We start from the raw sequence: 18,162 nt of genomic DNA, 5'->3' as shown, positions 1-18,162 counted from the left end.
GCGTAGGGGTTTCATCAACTAGTCGACTAGTCGACTGTCACAACCACTAGTTGGCGCTGTTGGCCTTAGTCGACTAGTCGGAAACAAAATGATGACATATATATAGATATATTTTTTTTGTTAACTATCCCTTTAAATACAAGCGGCAGTACTATATACTATAAGCACTATAAGGCGCACCTTCAATGACCTATTTTAGAACATTTTTCAAACGTTTGACTGCATCCACTAGATGTGCTAAAGGGAATGCAGCGAGTGCGCGGCGTCGGAGGTGAGGCTTTTATTTAGTAAGCGTGAGCGCGCTGGGGCGGGCACGTAACTTACATTCGCAGCCTGCTGACAGCAGTGTCTGTTCGTGTGTGTGATAGAGAGAGTGCTCGTGAGCGGGAGACACAGATAACCTGATTTATACGAGGTTGAACTGGCCGTGTGACAAAGCGGGCATAAGATGGACACAAGCGCGAGCAATTAATCCATATATAATGCGCTCCGGATTATAAGGCTTGAGAAAAGGCCGGATTGAGAAAATTAAAGGCTTTTAAGTGCGCTTTATAGTGCGGAAAATACGAGTACTACTCTCGCTTTTAGACCAGCACGCGACGTGTTTAATATAGACGCATATTAGCCTACACCAGATTTTCTCTTAAATGTTTGCTTTCACTTTAGACATAGCCAATTCTGTTTATGTAAACATTGTGTGTATTTAACAGTATTAGCATAATAAGACTTGAAAGATAACTTAGTCCAGTATTCAGGCGCTGTTTGACAGGCTTCTAATGCCTGTGAGCGTCGGGGGTATGCGCTCAGGAAAGCGCACGTTAGAACAGCGCGTGAATTAAATGTTTAACCGGCAAGGCTTATGCAAACAATGAACTTTTGTGAATTGCAGTGTCCCGTACCTATTCCTTAGCGTGTGATGTGTAGGCTACGTCGCGTTGTACAGTTGAGACAGAGGCGCCAGAACTGATAGAATGCACTGTAACACGATACTACTACCATATTTCTTCAAAAGCAGATCGTGGAGACATTTACTATTCGTGATGTCGCACACCGCTAGAATAAACCATTTAACGACTAGTCGACTAGTCGTCGACTGTTATGCAAAACTAGTCGACTAGCAAAAATCAGTAGTTGTGAAACCCCTACCCTGGCGTTTTACCCAGAATCTCTCTTTCTTTCTTACTGTGTGCTCTCTAAAGTAGGATTTTGTACGTTGTATGTGTGATACATTCATGCTTAGTTTGATAATAAATGTAACTACCAACTGAATTAAACGTTCAGCATTCAAACCTGCATTTTAGCGGTGAGTTCAGGAAACCCCATTGAACTAATATTAGTGTAAAAGTGAATTTCTTACACTTTAATTTTGTCACGTTTTCCAGTAAAAATATCAATGAGTTCTTAAAAATGCAATGAAATGGTAGCCTGGCTTCACCCGCCTACGCACTTCCGCTCAATTTCATTTTCCTTCAGTACTACGTCTGGGACTGCTGTGTATCCTTAGGTTTCCAGAAATCAATTTTTTGTAGGACCAATCAGCGAATAGAGGGAGTGGCTGAGAACGATGATGTTGATGTAGCGCGTCAGTTTGAGTTCAGTAATGGCAGCGGAGAAAGACGTGAGAAAAGCTATTCGGTCCGTTGTTGGAACTGAAAGAAACTGCCGTGCCGAATATACAGAATTTAAAGCCGGATTGTTGTCGTCCCACCTCTTGTTGCACAACGGAGGACCACGTGAAGGAAGCTCAGAGTTCGTACTGGGCAGCACGATGGCCGTGACATTTTGGACGGACACTTTAGCCTGGTGTTCGGAAGCCCCGAGTCCTGGCTGTTAAACTATTGTTGAAGATGCACTCAGGAGTCATGTCAGTAGTTCATATTCCCAACAGTAAATTTTGTGATTCTTGTGATGAATAGAACATTTTGAGCGCCTTTGTGTACTCGTGCAGGAGGTTGGTGTGTCAGTTTTACATGTTGGAAATCATACAAATTGGTTGTGATTTTTTTTTTAAATAATTGTCATAAATAAAAATGTGAAGACCCATACTTTGAAGACCATAATTTGATTTTCAGTTTTAGATGTCAATGGTTAATTTGTTTTAATAAAAAAAAAAAACTAAATGCCATATAAAAATGTACAAACACATACTTTGAAGACCACAATTAAGGTAATTAAGAAACAATAAGACGTAATATGAAAGATTGTCAGATAATTCACTGTACAGCATTTGCCGCAGATCAGAAAATGACCACAGTGGCGTATTTGTAATGATTAGACGGATTAGACGAACGTTGAATGAGTACATCACTGTCCTTCGTGTCAAATATACATTTCGAATTAATAATTGTTTCTAGATTAACAAAACCTGCAGCTCTCGTTGACTGAAATCCTATTGTAAACATAATCCTCTGATCATTCGGACTTGTTGTTTCCAGCCGTTTCGGCGCATGACATACATCACGACCACACGTTAACGATTGGCTATGGCAGATCCTGAGTGACTCTGGGCAGATCCAATAGTTTTGAACTTTAATAGTGAACCCACCTACAAGGAAGTAAACGTTGCTCAATGGAGAGAGGTTGAACCAAGCTAATGAAATGGAGGCAGTGACAGATATTTCCTTCCATATTCTGACATTTTGATTCATCTGATACATTTGATTTGATTGATTTGATCAAAACTTTAGAAAGAAAGAAAGATACATGGACATATATGTTTCATTTGATGGTTTGCGATCCAGTCTCTCTCTTTCATCCAGATCTTTTCCTATCAATTTTGTGCTCTAGTCTGTGTTCTACAATTGTCTGTTAATTTGGATTTCACAGATGAACTCACACATCGACTTGTTTATTAAATAACACTGTGTCAGTTGTGAAAGACACAGTGTTATGGAAGTCTACATCTTTGATATTTACAGTCACCATGGTTAACGGTATGACAATAGATAGGGGTTGACTTCCATTATACATTCATGGAGATAGTATTCAGTTCCCTCCTGTAAGCTGTAGATTTTCCTGAACACCTGATTTGATAAAATGGTGTGTGTAAATATCTGTCCCAAATATTGGCTGTGTGAATGTAGCCACTGATTGTACGTGCATCACACAAAGGAAAGTGCTTTCCTACCAAATACACTTCCTATCAGTCTTAGTCTGATCGCACTAAAGTCACTTTTTTGTCAGTGACTAAACTTTACATTGATTCTCTTTAGCATGAAAATAATCTGTTATTTAAATTATGTACAGAACGAGATCAAAGAACTATTCCTATATAATCTCTGGAGCTGTCAATCACACAACACGAGTTTTATCAGGGACTGAGTTCTGGACTCTCGCCAAAACTCCTGCTATAATCAATAGCGCTGTCTACACTGCACAATGAATCCCTTATTTACATTGTGTCTGCACTGTTAGATATGATGAAAACATTTATGAGAGTGCAGAAAGCGAGTTGCAATGACGACATCACTGCATTAATGCGCTCCATAGACATGTCTGTCATCGGCTACATGCTCATCGCTGCAACCTTTCGTGTGACGGAAGAAGATCTAAATATAATGCAATAATCAGCCTTTTAAGGTTAGTTAATCTCGACAGCTAGTAAAAACATAATAAAAGTTTTCAAAAGTTTTATTTCATATGCAAAGATGTTAGCCAATCACAGCAGTGAAGTCTCACAACAGACACGCCCCTTCCAAAAGCGTTCTAATAAAATAAGGGTCGAAAATGGCCTTTTATTTCTAAATTATGACATTTTTATAGTAAATATATATAGTAATATAGTATATAGTATATAGTAATATATATATATATATATATATATATATATATATATATATATATATATATATTCCCTTTGAAATGAAAGAGACAGCTTTTAGTTTGTTTGCACATCGTTTGGAGCTTATGATTGAAAGCATATGTAAATTACACATACAATGAGAAATAAATAACCTCATGGAAATAATAGCTATATCGTTTTCTCCCACCCACAGAGGTGTATTCCCACAAGGTCTCCCTCACTTAAGTACTAATTCAAGCACTCACACGCTCACAGAGGGACACACACTCATGCTGTGAAGATGGACGGCCATATGTTTAAAGGCCATTATGATGATGCTCCCTACAGTAATGTGTTTGTTCTTGAGGTGATGGAAGTGTCCACACTGGCACTGATGTAGTATTAGATCAGATTCAGGACATTTCTGCATCGGTTATAGGACATTGTCATTCTTTATAGTGTCTATTTGCCATCAGCAGAGTTAAGAAATTGGATGTCTTTTAAACAATTGCTCATAAATTGCAGGTAAATTGATCGTGATGTAGTTATATAGGCGTCAGTCGCTGTTTAGTTGCACAGCAAAGGAGAAGTCATTCATCTCTCCTTAAGCAGCAGTGACACAATCAGGTTAAGTTTATTTGAGCAGAATTTGCATTCAGCATAGTCGGTCTTTTGTTTCCTAGCTCGAGCCCTCATCTCCCCTTTTTCTCCTTCTCACTGAAAGAAATAAAAATGTGAATGCCATTGGGTGCAGAGGAACGTTAATGTGTTAACAGGACAGGAGAATTTGCTATGGCAGAAGCTTCCAGCGGTGGGTCTTTGGTCTGTGAGGACCAAACAAGATGAGGGGGGGGGGGGGGTCCTGTTGAAGAGCAGCTAGTTAATGAAGCCATCAGCAATGTGTACAATCAAACAGCGTCCTCTCAATCAATAGAGACAGCAGCTTACACCCCCACCTCCTTCATTTAACCTTGATCTGTGTGTGTGTGCCCACCAACACCACCACTGCCGCTGTCTGGGAAGGACATGTCACACATACACACAGGCAGCAGGGCAAAAACTGCAGTCTTGCGATTTCTGTCAACACACTGTTTACGGTATATACGTATGCATTTTGAGCACTTAACCTTGCACCTGTATCCTTGTTGTTTCTTCACATTTGCATATATTCTTCTTCAAGACCTTATAAAAGAGTTTTGGCTGACAAAGTAGTTGACAAAATAACAAATATACAAGCTTTATTTATAGTATACAGAAACGTTAAACAGTTTAGGTTAATACAGTAGAGCAGTGACATTGTGAAATAGTGTTACAATTTAAAATAACTGCTTTTTTTAATATATTTTAAAATGTTATTTATTTATGTGACCTGCAATTATGGTCACACGATCCTTCTTATATGCTTGATGCCCAATTATCTTTTAATTTACTATGTTCAATGTTGAAAACAGTTGTACTGCTTAATATTTTTGTGGAAACCGTGATACATATTGTTTTAGGAGATTTTGAGTATAATGTTCAAAAGAACAGTATTTTAAATAGAAGTTTTGTAGGACATTATAAATGTCTTTACCGTAAATTGTTTTCAATATATCTTTACAGAATAAAAGTATAACTTTTGAACGGGTGTGTATTCTCTTTAAAAACTCTCCAAAAATATTGATCCTAACACAGATTTAGTCCAGTAGGAACAAAAATGAGAATTTCCCGTAGACGTTGATCATCAAGCCATGTCATGGTGTCTTTAATGTAAGGTAATAAAGCAATGTGGCACAAGAGAGACGTAATATGGCTTTTCCTACTCAAATGAAACAGAACTAACTTATGAGTAATTATGACACATGTCTGTAAATGTCTTATACAATTTTCTTTTTTAAGACATTATTTTCTTCTTTATTGAACCATTTATCCTCACAAGAATGTCCCCGTAAGCTTGTTTTGTCAAATTTGACTATTTTTCTCTTGAGATTTTCAGACATTTCATGCCCACAAGGATTGAAAACCCCCACACAAAGACACATGAATTAGTCCCAGCAAATCCACAGATGCATATTCTTACTGACACACTGAGCATACATCACACGCAGCAAAGTTTGACTTAGATACCTGCTGTAGACCCTTTGAAATATGTACACACACTCACTCATTTGTCTGTCTCTTCTTCTCAGTGAAGAAAGAGTGGGTAATAACCGACTGCTGTTGTCATCTGCAGTTCACCTTTCTTTGAGAGACAGCTGACCTAAAAGCACTTACTTCTTAAAAGAGCTTCAAGTGCTCTGTGTACCTCAAGTATGTGCATGTGTGTGTGTGTGTGTGTGTGTTTCAAAGCAAACAATAGCCTCAGTGCAGTCTATCTCCTAAATGACAGGATGTGCTTTAGATTATCTGCCTCACTTCAGAGGTACGTGTGTTCGTATTCAACTCGGGCTGTAGGGAATGACATTAGCATATGAGCACTTGCTGTTTTTTTAGAGATTGATTTCCATAAACACTGAGAAATTAAAGTAGACCAGCCTTTTTAATTTTCAGAAAATAATTCACTGTTCCTTGCACTCACTGACTCTGTATTCAAACACACACCCTTCTGAGACTCCACTATCCGCACGCAGATGTATGAAAGCTGTAGTCTTGCTCATAAAACTGAATTTTACCTCACTTTTTATCCCTCACGCTTAGAAGTGTGGAACCTAACGTTCCATTTATCATTGTTTCATGGGGCCTTATTTATGTGCTGCACCATTCTGAAACAAATCATCTGAGTGACTCTGAATTCAGTCCCACCGCAGCAACTAAGAGAGCCGAGCATGACACGCTCTTAATGAATATACCACCACTTCCCCTAATGCACACCCAGACACACTTCCAAAGGCTTCAGTGAATTAAAAACTGCTCAAGTGACTTTTCTGAAAGTCATAAAGAGGCGCTAAATCTGCAACTGAATGTGTTTGGAACGAGGGAAGACACTTGGCAAAATCGCACATGGTGATGTTAATGTCTCTCTGGGCCCAAGTGAAATTGTGAGAGAAACTGGTGATGACAATGAAAACATATGGATGTTGAGAAGGGAGTGAAGAGGCAGAAACAAATTAATGGCAGAATTGGTATAGGGCAGGGAGAATGAAGAGAAGTGATCAGTCACATTAAAGTGCCTTGGTTTTCATGGGTTCTCAATAGGATATACATCAAGTTCGGAAATGCACTGACTTTCGGCAAAAAATGTTTAAAATGTCCCCCAAATTCAAGATTTTCTCAGAATATAGCAAATTCAAGTTAAATCCGCAGTGAGTCAATTATTCATTGAGCCATTCATAAAGACTTGAATGAATCAGCCATTTTGAACAAATCTTGTTGAATGAATGAATCATTGACACTCATTAAGACAGTAACTTGATGCAACCTACTCGCGATTTTTAGTTTGATAAAGTATAATTTTAAGTTTTTAAATAATTGTCTATTAAATTCCATTCCAAATTTTATATTTAAAACATTAATCTCATAACATGAATTATGCAGTTGAAGTCCTTTAAGAGGACAAATATCTCATAATGGAGAAGTTAAATTATGTCAGGATGTACATTTTAGTAAGTTTGTCTAAGGGAATACTTGACTGCATTTGAAATAAATTGAGTACTTGGTTGCATTTTTAATAAGACTTGTCAAGTTAAAATAGTTATTTCAAAGACCCTGTCTCAAGACGCATGCATTCCTTTCCATTCAGCTGCACTCTTTCCATTTGAAAGGAAGAGAGTGTCCTCTCCAGACTACCGTGGACTGAAACTACCATGTGTGTGTGCAGTGTTGGAGCAAATTGCAATCTAATGAGTCATACAGCAAGACACCGGTGAAAGTCACACAATACACAATGAAAAAATTAAAAATGGGGCCCACTTTTTGACATTGACAAAGTTTGTGTATGGTTGCATGACCATGATTGAGTACTTGAGCAAATAAACAAATGCTGTCACAAACATCTTGTCATCTGTCACTGCAGCCTCAAAACCACAATTTTCCTTTGTTGTAATTTGTTCAAGATGAAAGAACTATAGATTAAATATTGAACACACACACAAAAAAAACATTTCTTTTTATAATTGCACATAGATATTTTCTATACTCCTACAGTTCATCATGGCTCTCCAGCTTAAAAAATGGCCAAAGTGTGATGTATTCTGAAGTCAAAAACTGTGAACAAGGAACAGACCCAAATTTAATAAACTAAAAATCATGTAAGATCAAATTCATGAAATAACATTGTACTTTTTAAACAACACATACTTCTTCTTCTTCTTGTTGTTGAACTATTAGGATCTGTTCGTGCAGGGCCAGCAAACGAAACAAACATATTTTTTGCTGTTCCATTCAAAAAGGAGATCCATTTTAGTGAAATCTGTCAGATAGCAAAGATATTTTATGCATGGTGTACAAAAAAAATAGGCTAACAGCAGCTTTTAATGTTATTACTCACAGAAACATGCACACAGATTTAAACAGTAAAGATTAAGACAGTTTGGCAAAAATCACATAGCTAAGATGAGGAGAGAAGCTTTAGAAAGAGAAACAGAAAAAGAAGTACTGTAGAAGGCTTTAGGGAGTCTTTGTATCAAGCCAAAACAAACCTTCTACTTCTCTGTGATATACTCATGGGCAAATGCCAATTCAATATCTATGTCCAAAAAAACACCCCAAGCGTCCCTGGCACAGACAGAAAGCAAATCCCTTTTCCACTGGCATTCTTTAAGTGCACCATCCCCTTCTTTTTTATCCTGTGGACAATACTGTTGATCAGAGCTTCACAGATGGCTTCTCTCTCTTTGCTCTGTAGTAGAGCATTTAGGGCCACAGGCGAACTCACATTAAAACCAACAGTCAGCAAGTCCTCTCTAATTACTCTTTCATTCACTCCAGTATGTTCTTTATGTAGCCGGCTGACTGCATTAGCAACACGTGTGCGGTTAATGCACACGTGCTACGGAATTACGCAATAATAATTAATTCAATATTAATGGCAGCTGCTCTCCATTAGCTAGCATATGAGCATTGCGTATTCTATCTACTTCTCCCATTACTGATCCATTCCACACTATCGCCTTTGTAACAATATGTTGTGAGGGGTTGGAATATGCCGAAGCTTGTGTTTTGCTGAGTCCGTTGTGCGCTTGTGTGTGTGTAATGTCTAGACATTAGCTTTCCCGCTTGTCAAAGGAAGCGCTGCTAAGTCAAATTGCTTCACTTAGACTCTGCCTGCAATATTACTGCAGTTTAGCTACTCTTGTAAAACAGCAGTGGCTGAGTTGCCATTGTGGCTGAGATTTACGAACAAAACTAGATTAGATGTTTTAAGTTTATTCTGAAATCTCTTTAAGGTCCCTTTAACATTAGGAAATAAACTTGCCTGCTGGCCAGGGGTGCGTTTCTCATACATCTCACTGCTTACAACTACCAAAGTTTGATTCATCATTGGAGATATTAACTAGCAAGTGACAAGTGTTTCCTGAAACCGTAGTACTGTAAACATCAAATCGTGGGAAAATGTTGCTAACGACGGAACTAACAACCATAGTTGTCTAACAATGCTTTTGGGAAACGCACCCTAGAGCTAGAGAGCGAAAAATAACTGTTTGAAAGAGTATAATGGTGCATAACAGTGTTTTCCTTTACTGTTGGCTGGATAATTCACTACAGTTTTTATCTTGGGAGTGAGGGTCAGAAACTGTTGGTTTGAAGATGCTAATTGTAACTTGTAGAATGCTTCATTAGGTAGAGCTAGAAATTCACTCATATCCAGTACACCTGCATTGAAGGTTCCCTTAGAACATATATTTTTGCTTAATATTTGTATAGACCATTCACTTGAATGTGATGTGAACAAGTTGCTGTATTGTTGGTTGTAGTTCCTACTGCTGGTTGCTCTAATGTAAAGTCATAGGGCTTACATTAACATAAATTGAATATAAACAATACATTCAAGATGAACAAATATTGTATGGTTCAACATGCATTTCCACACAGTCATTTTCTAATTATATCCTTGTATATGTGCAGAGGCAGGGATCAAGTAGAACTGGGAAATTGCTCACAGTTACGGTTAGCTTGTTTTCCATCTTGTTTCCTCTCTTTAGGAGTTTACTTTCAAGAGAATAACACCATAGACACAGGCGAGGTGGATATGGGCCGTAGAGTGGTGCAGGACGTCCCCCCAGGAACTTTTTGGCGTTCTCAGCTCTTCATTGACCAGCCACAGTCCCTGAAGTTCAACATCTCCGTTCAGAGAGGGGCCCTGGTGGGGGTCTATGGCCGGAAAGGCCTGCCTCCCACACACACTCAGGTATCAGACTTTTGTTGTTGTTGTTCTTGTTCCACTAGAAATGAGAAATGTATATATTGGTTAAAATGAGGGGTATTAAACCATTATAGAAAGAGGATTTCTCCATAACACATTATTCATGATGTTAGCATTTTACTTTATAAAATGCTTATCGGGTAATTCAGATAGTTAATACTGATTGCATCAGTTACAACTTTTTTAAATACATTTCTGCCTTAAATATCTTCTTCACTGACCCCCTGCAGTATTTTCACTAGTTTCAGTAGTTTAGATGATCTCTGTTGGTGCCTAATGACATTTGAAAATAGCGCCATTGCATCTTGTTCAATGCCAATAATTCTGAATTAATAGATATTGAGAAATCTTTTGTTGGATGCTGTTTTTCCCATTGGTAATCTTGTCATTTTTGTTTCATTAGTCATATTTCATTAGTCATATCAGGATAAGAAATACCATGCCAGCCGCTAATTCTAATTACCATCATCGTATTAGATGGGGCTCACAGACCTTCTACAAATGGCAGATAGCAAACTTTACCAAAAGGACCGCCACTTTTGTCAAACTTTCAAACCTGACCTTCAAAGCTACGCTGTAGAGCTCGACAATTCCTATTCAATTTCCATCTCTCTCATCTCTGTAATTCAAACTTTAAGCAATTCATACTTCTATGTATGTTTTGGCCGCTTTGATTAAAAAATGAGCTTGGCCTTCGCAAGCAAACCAATTATTTTTCCTTTTCCTGGTTCTTTCTTTTGCCAAGCGACAACAGCGCCTGAGCTTTTTCAAGGGTATATCACAAAACCCGTAAATGCTTAATAGAGGTAATTGGGAGCAGAGGCCTCCACAATAATAGTCGATAGCACTGACCAAGTGCTTTAATTGCCACACGTGAATCAATATGTTTCTTAAAGGCTGAATAAAGGATAGGTTGAAACTCTATCGACAGACAAAGGTGTGGAGGCTTCAGTTTTCCTCCACTGATCGAAATGTCTTCTCGTTTTGTCAGATGTTGTCTTATGATTTCTTGCTCACTTATTCTTCTTCTCTCGTGTCATTCTCTTACGGGTAAAGAAATGTCTTTTTAATGCTCTGTAAATTGAGAAAAGCATGTTAAACTCATCAGAGGGCTTTACTAAGACTCTCTCAGGGAGCTTTTTGTCAAAGTGACAAAAAAACTAAAAACGTATGTCATAAAGCATTTCTGAAAAGAGTGTCTTTTTAAAGATCTTCCCCTAACAGTCACAAAGAGAACACCAGAGTTGTTTCCAAAATAATTCATTACATCGTTCACATTGTATTTGCAAATGCCAATTTCTTGAAATTTAGAAGTATTACAGCCACATGCTCTTCTTACTAGTATCAAAACGAATTATTTGATATTCAATTTTATGACATCAGACTAAAGACATGCTGCACTGGTATATTCAAATCAAAGCTGCTGTGGAAAAAATGAAAATGTGATTTGATTCTGATTTAAATCTGTGTGTTTGTGTACAGTATGACTTTGTGGAGCTGCTGGACGGCAGTCGTCTGATAGCTAAAGAGAAGCGAGGACTGGTGGAGGTGGAAGGAGCAGCCAGAAAGTCTCGTTCAGTTAACGTTCATGAGGCAGAGTTCATCCGCTACCTGGACTCAGGCACCTGGCATCTCGCATTCTACAATGATGGCAAGAACACTGAACAGGTCTCTTACAACACCATCATCATAGGTAAACCATGACAATACCTATATCATATTATGTTTTATATACTTATAAAATGTCAAAATTGTATGCCTCCATTTAAGCACATTGAGCTCTTGGAACAATCTCAAATAATTAAAAATCACATAATCATCAGGTTTTACACAAACTTCAAAACTTCTAACTTTTTGCTTGAGTGCTGTTGTCAGTAGAGTTGAGTGCTGTTGTCACTAACTTTTTGCTTGAGTGCTGTTGTCAGTAGAGCCAAAATGAGGCATGCAAAATACTAAGATGTTCTGAAATTACATTTTTGGAACAAATATGACAGTATATACACAGGATACAATATACACATACAATTTTAGAGAAAGATTATAAAAAATATCCTTTTTTTATTTAATCAAGCGTGGCAGTGAAGACATTTCTAATGATACATACGATTTCTATTTCAAATAAATGCTGTTCTTTTGAAATCTCTATCAATCAAATCCTGAAATCCTGACTGCTGAAAACATTTCTAATGGTTTCCACATAAATATTCAGCAGCAAAAACTGCTTTCAGCATTGGTAATGCTAAATTAGCACTAATAATAAATCAGCAAATATGAATGATTTTTGACAGATCATGTGACACTGACCTTGAGGAATGACAAATTCAGCTTTGCTTTCACAGGAATAAATTATATTGTAAAATATATTAAAACAGAAACCAGTTATTTTAAATTGTAATAATGTTTCTTAATATTCGTTTTTACTCTATTTTTCATAAATAAATAAAAAAATGCAGCCTTGTTGAGACTAACAGACTTCTTTCAAATACATAACAAATCTTTATAAATAATTAATTAATAATTCCTTACATTTATATAGCGCTTTTCTCGGCACTCAGAGCGCGTAACATATTGACAATAGCCATATTGCGCCAGAACGCCCACCACACACGAGCTTACTGGTGGAGAGAAGATAATAGTAATTAAGCCAGTTGGTATATATATATGGGGATGATTAGGAGAAAAGTTCATTTTCTACATGAACAAGTTCAGTTCATAGTTCATACTTCAAAAAATGAACTAGTTCATAGTTCTTTTTTTTTCCATATGTTGCTGCGAGCTTCTTTTCTTTTCTTTTTTTTTTTCATTATTATTGCCACAGCCCATATACAACCACAGACAACAATTATTTTATCGACGGGCAAAGTTTGCACAGAAGTGTAAGATTTTTCCCATCCTCACCGACCTCGTCATAAAACCCGTTTAAATGATCATGCGACGCCTCCTCGCTCGCTGCTTTGTCGACGGCGGCTGCAGTGCTACGCTGGTGTCTTGTGTTGCAGCCCACTGACGCCTTGGGAAGCATTTGGACATGCTTCAATATCTGACGCTTTAGGCGCCCTTTAGCGTCAGTAAGATGACGCCCTAGGATCGCGTGTACCCAACCCCCACCCCACACCTAAACCTAACCGCGTCCTCTAACTGAAGATTTCCTTTAGCGTCAGTTTGATGACGCCGTAGGATTGCGTCATGTAAGTGACGCTAAAGGGCGCCTAAAACGTCAAATATTGAAGCATGGTCAAAGGTGACGCCTTGGGGTGAGAATGCGTTGTGTGTTGCCAGATTTGGGTGTTTTTTTGTTTGTTTTTTTCGCTACATATTAAAGCCTGTTTCCATTGTATTTTAGCCGGGTTTTCGCTTGGAAGGTTTTATAGAAATCTGGCACCCATATTGTACGAAGTTAAACTGAGAGAGCGTGCGTTCACAGACACCAGAATGAACGAGTTTACAGTAACGTTCATCAGGCAGTAATACAGTACGTTCAGTTCACGTTCGCCCAAAATATGAACGCGTTCAGGCACAACAGGACTCTTTCGAAAGACATCCTGGGATTTTTAATGACCACAGAGAGTAGGGGCCTCAGTTTAACGTCTCAGGATGGTGACAGTATAGTGTCCCCATCACTACACTGGGTCGTTAGGACCCACACAGACCACAGGGTGAGCGCCCCCTCCTGGCCTCACTAACACCTCTTCCAGTAGCAACATGGTTTTTCCAGGAGGTCTCCCATCCAGGTACTGCTTAGCTTCAGTGAACAACCAGTCTTGGGCTATGTGTGGATATTTGTAAGAACAGAGAGAGATAAAGAGAAGAGTGTTCACAGGTGAGCGTGTATAATGGCGATCAGAGCCGTATCGATCTGTGCTTTAAGTGGCTAGTGGGCGGCAGCTGATTCAAAGTGTTGCCTAGTGACCTGCAAGACCTTTCCACTCTCATTCTCTCTCTTTTTCTCACCTTCTCTTTCTCTTCCTCTTCCTTTTCCACACTTCTCTCACCTCCACCATGAACTCATAAAAGTAGGCTTCAGTAAGAGTAATTTCCTTTGGAATGTGATCACAAAGACTAGAACATGAAAAATGGTCAGTGGGACCACAGCCAGCGTCCTCTTTTAAAAGCGGGTTGATTATGCTTCAATGAGTAAAAAGTTAACCTTTTGAAAATCAAAATTGATTATTTCTCTGTGGCGAGATAATATGGTCATGCAGTGAGAGCTCTTCTAAATGCTTCAGTGCTGTCATAACAGCAGGCTGGTGACAAGAGACCAGTGCAGTTCATTACGCTGTCAGAATTGACTTAGACAACAGTGAGCTGCTTCTTTTAATGAAAGAATCGACAGGTGATTTCACAATCATTGACGTCACCTTGGCAACACACAAAGGTTAAAAAAGTGTGTGGTAGGAGTGTGGGTCAAATCTGTGGTCATAGTTGTGCATCTAGTAGAATGCTAGATCTAATTCTAAAATCCGATTGGTTGAGAGTTCTTAGCACTCTTAGAGTGTTGTTATTAACTGTCCAACAGCCCTGAGAATTTTCACTTCTTATATCCCTCTGAGTGTTCCAGACAAACTTGGTTTCGGGGACTGATGTGTCCCACAAGGAATGATAAAAATAATAATATTTTAAGATTGATCGTGAGATTAATTATTTTATTTCAGCCATAGTTTTCCTTCAGATTTATGTCTAGCAGTATTGGTGAATAGAAAAAAAATATTTAATGTAAAATAATATTTTACTCATATGTATAATATATAAAGTTTGAAAACCCTTGTATTAGTAATGGGGATTTATCAGTCACTCTTTTCTGCAGGTTACATTGTTTCGCCAGTAGGCGACAACAAGTGACTCTCTTTAAAAGTTAGCCATTGAATCATCCACTTAACACTCAGGAACGAAACAATTTGTGTGTGTGTTGCTTGGAAGCTTTGTTTGGAGCTTTGGTTTGGCAGAGTCAAGAAATAGCACTGATTCAAGTCATTTTTGCAAAAACGTTTTAGTGTATTCATATAAATAAGTGTGTTTTTAGTATGTAAATGCAAATATGTGAACTTGAGCAGGAGCTGATGTGAGTGTAAACAACACAGTTTTGCGCATTACGCATTTTGTTTGCACCAGCTGTGGTTGTCATGAGGAAAACGGCTTCTTAAACATGCTAAATACCTTCTTTATGAACGTGGAAACTTCAGAAAGGTTTCTTTGAGTTGTAGATTTAGGGTTAAATAATAGACAATTATCATTATTTCAGTGTAAAAATAAAAGTCAATGGAAAGTCCCCACTATGACCGAAAAACAAACGTGCATGTATGCGTGTTTTATTGGCCATCCAGCAGTGTGAAGAAAGCTCTGAGCCGAGCGTCTGGCGGCTAATTGGTGGTAATAATGCTTTTATTTGTTCATTAAGGCAGAGTAAGCCTGGATGCAGGTTTTTTTGTTAATCACGCATCTGGCACTCCTTTAATTAAAGATGGGGGGGTCTGAATGTCTGCTAATTTCCACAGACTGTCTCCTCAATTAGTGCTTTCCTCACTCTCCTTTCCTTTCTCGCCCTCTTTTCTTTCTGTGGCTTCCTCTCACACACTTCCATTCTGCCCCACAGATACCCTCACAGAGTGTCCACACAATTGCCATGGTAACGGAGACTGTCGCTCGGGAACGTGCCATTGTTTCCCAGGGTTCCTTGGGCCTGATTGCTCACGAGGTATGCTCTCTTACTCGCGTGCGCACACACACAGTCACACACGACTCTCCAGAGAAATAAACAACCAATGCTACTCTTCATAATTGGTTTCAGATTGGCATTTGTGCAAGTACGGCTGGCTAGCTGGCTTATGGTGGGACTCAATTCCCAAGTCTAAATGACTTCTTATTACCAGGAGAAAGCAACAATTATTTTTATTTTCATGGTCTTTTTATTATATTATTTTGTTTATTTTTTTTTTCTTCTCCTAGTCGTCTGTTGGCTTTCTTTGTCAATTTTTCAGTCTGGATTAATCGATAAAGAAATCCCTTGCTCTGAAAACATCACCTGTTGAATGTTTTGAATGTTTTAAATTGCTTTCTTTGTTTTTTTTTTTGTTTTTGTTTTTTTTATTCAAAGCCGCTTGTCCAGTGCTGTGCAGTGGAAATGGGCAGTACTCCAGGGGGCGCTGTCTTTGTTACAGTGGTTGGAAGGGGACAGAGTGTGACGTTCCTAGCAACCAGTGCATCGATATTCACTGCAGTGGACACGGAATCTGCATCACGGGCAACTGCGCCTGCAACACAGGCTATAAAGGAGACAACTGTGAAGAAGGTCAGGGATACATTCATTTCTGTATTTTAAGAAAGTATTTTAACATCAAAAATGTATTTTATGTCTCTTAAGAAACCGTTTACGACTTCACACGCAGATCCTCCATTGAATATTCTGATGTTAGAAAACAGTTTATTTGTTTTGCAGAGAGTTTTTCATCTGTTTCCCTCCTTACAGACATGTTCAGCATCTCAAGTCTCAGTTCATAAGAGACCCATCAGAAGTCTTAATGGAAGCATTTATCCAACACTGCTATTTTCAGCGTTCTTGCCATTAAACCCCACTGCATTACACCATCAAAGATGTGCAAGATAATGTGTTATCAACGCAATCACTGATTACCCATTGGTTTGAACAGGGATTGATTTTTTTTTTTCTCTCCTCTAGAAGTGTTTGAAAGCTCTGTCTCTGTGGACACGGACAGGCTTTTCAGCAGACCTGATAAAAAAGAGAGCGAGTGAGGGAGACATAAGGGCTTGCTCGAGTGTCTGAGAGAGAGAAAAAAAAAATCTGTCCAGTTCATATCGCCTTTCAGCCTCAGTTTTGCTTAATGAGGAGCCTAACGCCTCGTCTGTAGCCATCAAAGGGACTCTTCTGCCTGTGACCTTCTTTGATAATTTACTGTGCCTGCAATAATCATTACCAGTGTGTTAATAGTTCAATATTCCAAAAACAATTGCCATTCTCCACTTCACAGAGCAAATAATTACATTGATGTCCCTGCTGATGTGCAGGTCCCTTACCCATCAGCCTTGTGAGTGGGGAAAATGCTAGATTACAATTGATTTTTCTTAATTAGCAGAATTAGCTTTGTGCGTAGTGTTTATGTTACCGTGACTCGGCACGCAGCATGTGGAGTACTGACTGTTTTTCTTCCTGTAAGCCAGAAAGATTTTATTCCTGCAGCTCAATTGTAATGATTTGGCACGAACAACAAAACCGACTAATGCAATTTATGGAGGGAACTTTATTTTCTGGTCATGAATTGGCCTGTTGTCAATCAATGGCATGATTAAGCCCCATCAACTACCACACAGTCAGAGGAATTAAGGGTTACTGAACCTCAGCCCTCTCCCAAGGGCTATTAAACATAAACACACACACACACACACACACAAACATACACCTGCACAGTAGCCCCTTATGGCTTTTGAAAAGCAATGTGTAACACTGTCACACTCTGTGCACTTTTGCGCCTCAGTCCCCTTAAAAATTGCTTTTCCATCTGTAACAGTGGACTCCTCCGAAGAGATCTCTGGCACATTCTTTGAGAGCACATTGAGCGGCACATAGATCATGCTTCGCTACATGTACTGTCTGAAACTGCTTTTAATGTGTGTGCACTGGAACAGGGGGAGTTTTGAGAGCCATATAATGTGAAGCTTATGCTATGCACATCTTGACAGTTTGTAAATGATGGATTCCATTGAGATGAGTGCATTTTAAAAATGAATGTATTACTGTAAATTCATCACATATTTTTCCTATTTACTTTATAGTAAAGTAAATAGAATACTTTGCAGAGATGTCGAATACACAGTACATCTTCTCTTACATTTTTTATCACATATGTTAGAGTGTAATCATTTTAAAAAATAATTTAGAATGGTTTCAATTATTTGTATTTTATGAGTGGTTGCATTGATTCTAATCCATTATTATAGTAACTGTCTGTTTAGTATTAAAAAATTCTTCAAATTTACAAGTGCTATCTATTCGTATTTTAGTAAAAAAAAAAATTAAATAAACATTTAT

General features: G+C 38.3%; 1 protein-coding gene across 11 annotated transcripts in view; it reads left to right on the top strand.

Moving 5' to 3' along the window:
- The window catches only part of tenm3 (teneurin transmembrane protein 3), a 343,805-nt gene that overhangs the window by 256,417 nt on the left and 69,226 nt on the right, over positions 1-18,162 (top strand). For all 11 annotated transcript variants that reach the window (XM_089132127.1, XM_089132131.1, XM_089132129.1 and 8 more), the window contains 4 exons: positions 9,901-10,106; positions 11,604-11,814; positions 15,712-15,813; positions 16,213-16,407. In XM_089132127.1, coding sequence (XP_088988253.1) covers positions 9,901-10,106; positions 11,604-11,814; positions 15,712-15,813; positions 16,213-16,407 — 714 coding nt within the window. The remainder of the gene's footprint in view (positions 1-9,900; positions 10,107-11,603; positions 11,815-15,711; positions 15,814-16,212; positions 16,408-18,162) is intronic.

The sequence above is a fragment of the Pimephales promelas genome, chromosome 6, assembly GCF_988280905.1.
Source record: "Pimephales promelas chromosome 6, fPimPro1.hap1.1, whole genome shotgun sequence".
Classification (NCBI taxonomy): domain Eukaryota; kingdom Metazoa; phylum Chordata; class Actinopteri; order Cypriniformes; family Leuciscidae; genus Pimephales; species Pimephales promelas.
This window is presented reverse-complemented; position numbering and strand designations above follow the sequence as displayed.